Genomic DNA, 10,456 nt, shown 5'->3' with positions numbered 1-10,456 from the left:
TGCTATAAAAGCTTGTTTCGGGTAAAACTTACCTCAAAGAGCTTAGTTGGGGTAGGATGTAAGGGAAGTTAATGTATAGGGTTTTGTTTGTAATTTTCGTAGTTTGGTTGGATAATTTATCCATCCTGCCCTAAGATTCTTTTCAAGCCTTGAAGGTGCAGGGAGAGATCAGTGAAAATGGTGAACACCAAGAAAACGGTACGTGGAATTTTTGTTCTTCCATAAATTGGACCGTCCTTTTTTTTTTTTTTTGTGTTATGGTTTTCTCTCCTCTTCTTTTTTTTTTCTGCTTTTTTTTTCCTATGATTAATGCACTTATACATGTTTTATGGCATATTAACCATTGCAATGCAGTGATGCTTTTGTGCTCTTATATTTTTAATGTTCAGAAGAAGACCCATGAGTCCATTAATAATAGGTTGGCTCTGGTTATGAAGAGTGGGAAATACACTCTTGGTTGCAAGACTGTACTTAAATCTCTGAGGAATTCCAAAGGTATGGTCACTCCTTCTTCGCACTTTCGATTTGTCTCAAAAAATGATATTTAGCCTGCAAAATAATAATTTTTCTTTCATTACCCAGAAATGTTTTATGTAACACAGATTAGTTTATTCATTGTTTCTGTCTTGTTAAAAATTTAAGAGGAATTTTGTATTGTTTTGTGGGCTTATAAAATTTTTCTTTTTGTTATCACTATGTGATATTTGCATATATTGTTTGGGGTCCCTAATTGAATTTCTCATTGTTTTATTTGATGGTTATTGCATTCGTTGTATAACCAGTAAGATTATCGATATGGAAAAATGTGAACTTTATGAATGCTATTAAGGCATGTACGTTTTGAATGATGATGAAAAACCACTGTTATGTAATGTGAACGAAGATTTGAACAACTATTTGTACGTTATGAATGATCTTTCTGCAAAACAAAATTATAACTGATTAAAAAAGAAAAAAATAAAGTTTATATTTTTCTATACTTCTCTATGTAATTCACTCAATGTACTCCTCTACTATTATTACTATCAATACAATGTTAACCTTTTCAAAAAAAGAGAAAAAGAAAAAAGAAAAAAAATAAAGTATATGAATTTTGTGATAAAAAAGAATTACATGGTTTGCATGGTTGCTATTTAGGTGTGTTAATCTTTGACAGGGAAGCTGATAATTATTTCAAATAACTGTCCTCCCCTGAGGAAGTCCGAGATTGAGTACTATGCCATGCTCTGCAAGGTTGGGGTGCATCATTTTAATGGAAGTAAGCAGTCCCATTATCCATTCATTTGAACTTTTATACTTTTTATTGTCATAAACATCTATATATGCATACATGATGTTTTTTATCTGCACGTGTTTGATTTTGAAGGTGTTATATTCTATCAATCAATGCATTAAAAAGCAAGGGGAGGCGCCTAGGTAGGCTGCCTAGGCGCAATGCAGCCTTCCAAGTGGCACTTCATCCTTCAGGTGCCCTTGCCTTACAAATATGCATAGGTATTTGGTATGGACACGGTTTCAATGCGGCCAGCCCGCATGTTGTAGGAATGCAGTCTTGGCAATAAATATACTTTTTAAATATAATTTGATCCTAATTTTAGAGAATATATAATCCTTAACATGGAGATCATGAATATGAAAAAAAAAAAATTGAAAACTAGAAATTATAATTATAGTAAGAACACATTTGGACCATTAGTTACACTTGTTTTTATATGGACCACCTATTTGCATCCATCTTTAAGATGGATGCTTTATACATCTGGACCGCAATTGTAGAAATGCGGTCCTGCCCACATGAAACAATTTTCCATTTAGTATTTCTCAAAAAACATACATATGTATTAAGTATATAAATATATGTCTATGTATGGTATCATGTTAACATGTATACATGTAATAATTTTTTTTATTTTACATGAAGTATATGTATAATCAATTGAGCGTTACAAATTTGAATCATGGGAAAAACTCAAAGTTTGAAGTCATTAGCGAAATATTGAATCACATTTCACAGATGGAGCACAACCAACAATATAGTCACATTCCCAATGCCTCCGTGTCCAAGAACAAGACCATAAACTCGAATTACTCAAATAAATAACCACAAGTGTAAAGCTTTACTCCTAACCCCACAAGGTTCCGAGACGGAGCTTAACCTGAGTCTTGGTTAAGAACGACGATGATCTACGTTTCACACGGCGCACGATTCCATGGATAGTTTCATTCGACATCGTGATGGAGGACATAGCTTACGAGCATCGGCTTTGATCATGCCACTAGGCATTTGATTAGGACACTGCACAATGATCCGAACACTTTGTCGCATCTCTTCGATACGGACACAGTAACGATCATAGCGATCTCCTCTGGTACCTACTGGTACGTCAGGATTCGATTGGTCATGAACATCGTAAGGTGCTGCTCTTCGCGAATCCCAGCATACCCTTGGTTGGGATGGGTAGGTATAGAGAAAAGGACACAAAAGGAACAACAATCAAAATGAAAGACCCTGTTTGCTTGATCTCCAATTCTTAATGTTTTGGGTGAATCTCCAGCTTTAAATCACCCAAAACCTCCTCTTGTAGCCTCTCTTAATTTCTTACAAAGAAAAAATCCCAAAGGCAAAATCGTTTCGTCCCCCCTTAAGTGCATAGCTATATTTGGTTGCCTTCCCCCATTTTAGGGGCATTTATTTTACCCAAACGTGGTATCGGCTCCTGGCCCCACTGAAATATCCATGAAAAAATTATTTCAAAAGATACAAACTGTAAAATGGCTACAAGAGGATATTGTTCCAGGGCTATGCTCAAACTTCGGACATTCACATTCTTGGTTCCACCTGCCAGACATCAAAGTAGCGAATTTGCATTGAATCTAAACCCTCACCTTGTAAGAAAGAGGAATATGAAATTTTCTTCTGAAATGAGTCGATTGGTTTTTTTATGCCACATGTTATAGAAATTTGGTGGTGGCATGCTTTGCCTCATGATTTATTTCATTATTCCTTGTATAAGTTTCTTGATTTGGCACGCACATACCCACCTGACCCAAGTTGACCATGGAATTGTTTGGCTCAAAATAACTTGTGCAAATCCAGTGATAATGTAATTTTATTTTGAAAAAGGAGCATTTACTTATTGTAGTTAGAAGTTTTAGACTTTTACCTTCTGGGTTCTTTTGAAACATGGGCACCTTATCTTAAGTTATGAACTTATGCCACCTGTTTTCCAAATCCTAAATTATGGAAGGTACTGGCAGAAGAAACATATGCACATTAGCCTTCTTTCTCACTCTCAAGGTTGTTCTTTCTTTTATATGGGGGGTTTCTATTATAAAAGAATTTTCTATGGCTTGAGGGGTGCTCGTGGGCCATGCTTGAAGTCTTCCCTTTGGTTGATATGTTAGAATCTGGATGGCAAATTAGTTCAGTGTTAAGTCTACCTGTAAAGGGGAACCTTGTTGGTTATCTGTGTGGTCAAAGTGCTTTGCTTCTTGAAGTTCATGGGTTTGGTTCTCCTAAACAACTTGGTATACATGCATAGGTGGAAGCATTGTCATTTTATGTTTAAGTTGTCATTGAGCTCACTCACTAAACGGATATTCTGGCCTTCTCTTTAGTATGAACAATACCAGATTTGGACCTAGTCTCTCAGTTTATTGCCATCACTCTTCTCCTGTTCTAATTTCTCAAAATTATCAGAACTCTAAGCTTCTCCATAAAACTTTGAAGTGGTAGGTTTTTCTTGACCCTGGCTTTTCTTTCAATGTTAGCAATGGTTGTCATCAACATCTTCAATACGCTTCAAGGTGGTCTTCCTGTTCTCACCTTGCCATTTCCATTTTGTTCTATCTTGCAAACTCTTATCTCTTGAGTGTGAAGCTTACTCAAGGATCAGAAAGAAGGAATTTGGTTGCCCAGGTAAAGCACTAGCCGTATATCTCTTGGGCTCTGGAGATTGTTCAAGCATATGCTTGCCAAAGTAAAAGACCAAAAAATATGATAAGAGAATAAATGACCAATCAAAAGAGAAGGGGAGTGAAGTACAATTTCGTACTGATAAACAAGCATGTCCTTCCTTTCTCATCATGAAACTTCAATTTTATTAGGTTTTCTTCTTCTCTGCCTTTCTGTTGATTATCTTGAGGAGCCCGTTTCTCTTGCGAATTGTGGGTTAATATGAGATGAAATTTATTGTCATCAATAAAAAGGAGGGAATTACATTTGTCTTGAATAATTCAAATGAGAGATTTTATTCCTTCCTTACATATCCGTTAAGAACATACACATCGCGCACACATTCATAAAAGAACCCTCCATATATCTATGTATATGTGTCCCGTGTGTATAGCATGATTAAAAGCACCCTTGGTACATAAATAGTTTTGACACTCCCTCTTAAACTAGTGCCTCAACTGATTTAATTGATAGATTCTTCCCCGAGTAACTTTATACGTCACTTCAAAAAAAGATAATATTTGTCTCTGCATGGTGACTTGGTCGAAATGCGATGTGTTCTTCCTAGACAATAACATAGAAGACTGACAATGTAATCAATTAATCCATTCGTTCTGTAATGTGATTACTGTCGAGCTCAATGCATTTAGTCCTGTCACATAATATTAGATTGTTACTTTGTTGCAATGACATTAGTCCTATCACATAATATAAGATTGGAGGTTCTTGGAATCTAACTTCTTAAAACTTGAATTGAGCTCAAAGTCATATACTATATGATCTCACCAATATGGCTTTTCATATGTTTCCATGTATTTTTTATTCAATACTGTTGTACCTTGTGAACTTGCACCATGGAAAAAGTCAGTCTTCTATAGGAGTAGAATACGATCACCCAGTCCTAGTTCACATGCTACTTTCTGGATGTCTAATGACAAGCGCATTACAACATCATACAATGGAGTCAAGCAAGTAGATATGATGATTTGCTAGCTAGATGCGAGGCCTGTGGTGCCTGAATAAACTGACCCACCACCTGGATTGCTATGTGTGACAACTAGTCTAGTGATGTTATATTAGAGTTCTTTAACTAAACTATTGAAAAAGATCATAGAGTTCTTTAATTAATTTTCTGAGAAAAAAGAGTTTTCAGAGGACCCGGATGGGGTTAGACTATGAAGGAGATTTTTGAATGTTCCTTATTGGGTTCTAGTGGAGTATCAATTCCCCTTGCATGCAAATTTCCTGTGAATTTTTTTGGACTTTCAAGTAATCCTGAAGTGCTAAGAAATATGAAAACTCTCCTGATATCCCTGAATTACTGAAGGTAATATCCCCATAATTACTGAAGGTAATATCATCATTATATGCGAGGACCAAAATTGTCGAATCACTTGAACATCAGGCAAACTAGAGTGGTCATGGGCCATTCAAAATGTAAATCATTTCTCCATAATATATCAAATTTGAGAGTTTTTCTGAGACCATAATGAACTTCCTGAGCTGTTCTGAGACCATAATGAACTTCCTAAGCTGACGACTTATTATTGATTGAATAAATAACTAAGATGAGACTTCATGTGTATGTTTCTTCATATAATCAGTATACAGAAAGACATTCCCAATGTTCATCTGATAGAGATACCATCAATGCATGCTGTGGCAAGAATCCGTGTCCTAGGTCGATAATGGAACCGAGCACTAGATCCCTTTGCATTCTATATGATCTCATAAAGGAAACAGCATCCAGTTGTTTGTATTTTATCTACCAAAACATAAAAATATTATTTTGTTCAATATAACTTGGCTAGAAATGATCAGAACTTAGAAGAATATAAAAATGCTTAGCAAATGGTAAATAAGATAAACTTAAGGCATATGATAATCTATAAAGTAAACTGGGAACAAGAAAAGGTGGAAAAAATGTCTTCAAATTAGCAAAAATGAGAGAGAAAAAGTGTAGGGATCTAGACCATATTAAATGCGTTAAGGCTGAGGATCAAAGGGTCTTGGTGAAGAAGAGGTCAATGAAAGATGGAGAGCTTATTTCAAAATATTATTAAATGACAAACATGATGCAAACACAGTGGTAGAAGGATCCATTGGCATAAATGAGGCCGGAGGTCATAGATACACTCGTAGGATTAGGATATTGGAAGTGAAATAAGCTTTGACAAGGATGAAAATAGGAAAGGATTTAGGACCAGATGATATCCCGATAGAGGTTTGGAAGTGGATGAGAGAGATCGACATTGATTGGGCTAACCAAGCTGTTCAACAAGGTGTTGAGAACACAGAAAATGGCAGACGAATGGAAGAAAATTACTGTGGTACCTATTTACAGGAACAAAGGAGATATACAAAATTGTGTGAACTATCAAATGATCAAACTTATGAGCCATACTATGAAGCTATGGGAGAGAGATTGAGCAACGGCTAAGATATGAAACTAGTGTATCAGAAAATCAATTCGGTTTTATGCCAGGGAGGTCAACAATATGGGCTATTTTCCTACTTAGACAACTGATTGAGAACTTGAGTGCGAAGGGAAAATACCTTCATATGGTATTTTATTGATCGAGATAAAGCTTGCGATAGAGTACCTCAAGATTTAATTTGGTGGTTGTTAGAAAAGAAAGGCGTTATTAGATACTACATTGATTTGGTGAGAGAGACGTACGAGGGAGCACAATCAGTGTGCGAACAACTAGTGAAGAGACGATTGAGCTTTTAGTGATAAATAGGTCTACATCAGAGGTTAGTATTGAGCCAACGGTGAGACCAGCTTTGCTTTATAGGGCGGATTGCTGATGGTCAAGAAACAACATACCCATAGGCCCATAAGATGAGTGTAGCTGAGATGAAGATGCTGCGATGGATGAGTGACAAGACAAGAAGGGATAGAATTCAAAATGAAGACATTCGGGAGAACTTAGGTATGGCTCCAATAGATAATAAGATGAGATAAAGTAGACTTAGGTGGGCTGGCCAATGTGCAGTACAGACCTAGTATGACACTTGTTAGGAGGTGCGAGTTGGTTCAAGTGGAAAGCTCAAAAAGGGCAAGGGTATGGCCCTTGATATGGTCCTTGATGTGGCTCCAAAGGACATGGTTGGAAGTAGTGAGAAAATATATGGTGACTTTGGCTTCACTAAGGGTATGGCCCTTAATATAACATAATGATGGACTAGGATTTATATAGCTGACCCCAAATAGTTAGAAAAAGGCTCTGGTGAAAATGATGATTCTTATCTTGTTCGAAGCATCAGCCTCATGTGCAGGATTTTTTTCTTATAATTGTTATGCTTTCGCTAAAGTTGTTGTTTTGGCTGATTGTGTAAATAAAGTGGATGCTGAGATGGTTCGTGCATTATCAATGTATACTGTGGCAAGAATCCACGTCTTTGATCGATAATGGAACCAATCACTAGATCCACTTGCCTCTTTTTCGATCTTGCAAAGGAAACCACAGCCAGTTTGTTAATATTTTGTTTACCAATATATAAAAATGTTATTTTGTTGGAGGCATCAGCCTCACATGTATAGATTTCCCTTGTGTATCGAAACTTGGAAAAGTGGGGTTGATGGTCCACCCCGCAGATCTGTGTTGGATCGCTGGATTGCTGGATCGCCAATCGAGATTGGGGTTGTTTTCTTTTTTAGGAGAGAGAAGAGGAGAGAGGGGGGGGGGGGGGGGGGGGGGGGGGGGGGGGGGGGTGTGCAGTGCTATGCCTTCATGGAGCCGGTTCCGTCCCACCCCATCTGAACCAGTCTTTTATAACACTGCATTTCCTATGATAGTTATGCTTCAGATACAGTAGTTGTTTTGGTCAACTGTTCAAATCCAATTGGTTGTTTGATAGATAGTGCATTCAATAAACCCTTGCTATCCTACTAAGAAAAAGAAAAAAGAAATATGGTTGTTCTTTTTTTTTTTGAAAGTGGAAAAGAAATGTGGTCGTTATGCTTCACAATTCCTCGTAAGAAGAAGGAGGTTCTGCAGATTCTCAGTTTTGCATGGGAGATGAGGAGAAGGTTCACCCATCATAAAAAGAGGAATGGCTTTTTTCTGGAATGGAATTTTTTGTCTTTGTTTAGAATTAGATCACCCTTTTGTTTGTTTCCTTCTTTATTGTACGTGAGAGACCTTTGCAGATCACTCTCCAAAGAAAGCTTTGCTGACTGGGTGCACCAAAAGTCTGCCTCCTTGTGCTCCACCTTAGCACTAAAATTCAACTTGGTTTCTGCATGAACTGGTTAATTGTTAGTCATATCACCACACATACCCTATATTGTCAAAAATGGTTAATTGTTAGTCATATCACCACACATACCCTATATTGTCAAAAAAATAATGAGAGTTGTATAGCTGAAGTGTAGAGTGATTGTGGATGGCTATGTATGTATCTTTTGATACAGAATATGCTGTGTGAACATTACATGACAGATAATACTAGAATTGAATGCCCATCATGCAATAATTTCGTATAAGATTACACAGTATCATGGGAAATTGTTTTTTTTTTTTTTTTTGAGATTTAGATCATAAGAAATCTCTTGAGTCTGGGACCTTGTCAAAAGTTTTAAACCTTTGGGAATTGATTTCCACTTTGCATTTTTCCTTTAGACAACGTGGATTTGGGGACAGCATGTGGAAAGTATTACCGTGTTTCGTGCCTTAGCATCACAGATCCAGGTACTAGTCTTAGAAATATTATTTTTTCCCTTTGTGCAAGTTCATGGAATGTAGGCATGTGATATACACTCATGGATGCCTTATTTGCAGGGGATTCTGATATCATCAAAACTCTACCTGGGGATCAGTAAGTTGAGCACAATGCTGGAGAAATTTCGGAAATGGATTGTATATTTTCTTTAGTGATGTTGACGAAGAACATAAAAAGTTAGTTTGAGTTTGGCTTAGGTGCTAGCCATATCTTGGATTTCACCAAAAATTTTGCATGGTTATCAATGTGGAAGATATAATATTTTGTAAACCCTGTCATGACCTTTGTTTCTTTTATGGGTTGAATTGGTTTTAGTGAGAAATGCAGAGCTGTTCTTGAATCCTTTGCAGTGATTACCACATAAAGAGTGGTATTCCCTTGGAATTGTATACTATAAAACTGCTTATCTTTCAGATAAGGTGACAGTTACCCCAAGCCCTTAGATGGGAATTTGGGTTGCTAAGGTGCATTTTTTCTGCACAATGCCTGTTAAAATTTCCCTTGAATTTTGAACATGGTCAATGGCACACCCTGGTTATACCATTTCACATTTGAAGGTTAAAGGTGATTGACACTTTTGTGTATAAAAGTTAAATGGTCATACTTTTTTCTTCTTTCTTTTTCTTTTGCTATATATGGAGCTCTCCCTCTATTTGCTGTTTTTGCAAATTAACTTGGGCAATTCCCCCCCCCCCCCCTCCCTCCTCTTTCATTCATATGTGGCTTCAAGACATTTATTTTATTGTGTGAATTATGTGGCTTCAAGACATTTATTTTATTGTGTGAATTTTGACTAAGACAATCTCTACAGGTATGTGTAGTCATAAATTCTGACCTCTCTCTCTCTCTCTCTCTTTCTCTCTCTGTCTCTCTCTCTCTTAGTATGCGTGTTCATGAATTCTGATCTATCTCTCTCTAGAAAAATGCGAACTGATGCCACCTTTGAAAACAACTCCTCCACGCATTGGTTGCCCAACTTTTCACCCATGCTAAAAATTGAGGGACCCATCGCCATCGAATCTCCATCTCTCTTGCCAACGTCTCCCCGATGAATGGCCAAGATGTTCTAAACAAGGGGATCACCACTTGATTGAGATCCTGTACACTCATCATGGACATCCAAGAGCTAGCCCATTGGGTCTGCACGCCCTCGCCACCAAATCACCACCCTCGTTCCCTTCCTCTGCAACAACCTCCTCAACATGTACCCTAAACTCAACCACACCAATAACCTCTCTCTCTCTGGCCCACCAACGCTTTGATCAAATTGCCTGATCCCAACCTCATTTCATGGTCCACTCTCACATCTGCCTACTCTCACTCCTCCAATCCTTCAACCTCTCTTCCTCTTCTCGAACCTCCCCTTCACTCCAAATGAGTAGGTCTATGGTGCCACCTTGGGCGCATCAGCTTGCCTTTTAAATGCTCAATTTGGTCGACAAATCCATGCGCACGCCATGAAATTAAGTTACGAGAAAACCACCATGATGTCGGCCTTGCTTGTTTCGCTTTACATGAAATGTGGTATGTTTGACGATGGGATGAGAGCATTTAGCGACATGCAGGAGCCCCAAGTATCAACTTGGAATTCAGTGATTTTGGGGTGCGTAGATAACGCGAAATGTGAGGAAGGGCTCGAGCTCTTTTCACAAATCCGTACACAAGGGGTGATGCCTAATCGATTCTCCTTAGTGGGTGTGCTCTCTATTTGTGCAGGGGCACTTGAGCGGTCGTCATGGTGTGCTCATCGGCTTCATTGCCTGTCAACTAAGC

General features: G+C 37.7%; 1 protein-coding gene across 7 annotated transcripts; it reads left to right on the top strand.

Annotated features, from left to right (window-relative positions):
- Positions 1-9,023, top strand: LOC18422836 (large ribosomal subunit protein eL30). Of its 7 annotated transcripts, none has more exons than XR_016059106.1 (6): positions 16-198; positions 390-495; positions 1,157-1,258; positions 1,367-1,467; positions 8,584-8,652; positions 8,743-9,023. XR_016059106.1 is itself a non-coding variant. In XM_006827486.4 (5 exons), exons 1-5 carry the CDS (start codon positions 178-180, stop codon positions 8,781-8,783), a joined length of 339 nt encoding a protein of 112 aa, XP_006827549.1. In that variant the 5' UTR covers positions 1-177; the 3' UTR covers positions 8,784-9,023. The 7 variants fall into 7 exon arrangements, 3 of the variants coding, with proteins under 3 accessions (XP_006827549.1, XP_088727823.1, XP_020527110.1); XR_016059107.1 differs by having other exon boundaries at positions 1,367-1,494; XR_016059104.1 differs by having other exon boundaries at positions 58-198; positions 355-495.
- Positions 9,024-10,456: the final 1,433 nt, after the last annotated feature.

Source organism: Amborella trichopoda, chromosome 7 (genome assembly GCF_054954075.1).
Source record: "Amborella trichopoda isolate Santa Cruz 75 chromosome 7, AtrichopodaSantaCruz75HAP2 v2.0, whole genome shotgun sequence".
Classification (NCBI taxonomy): domain Eukaryota; kingdom Viridiplantae; phylum Streptophyta; class Magnoliopsida; order Amborellales; family Amborellaceae; genus Amborella; species Amborella trichopoda.
This window is presented reverse-complemented; position numbering and strand designations above follow the sequence as displayed.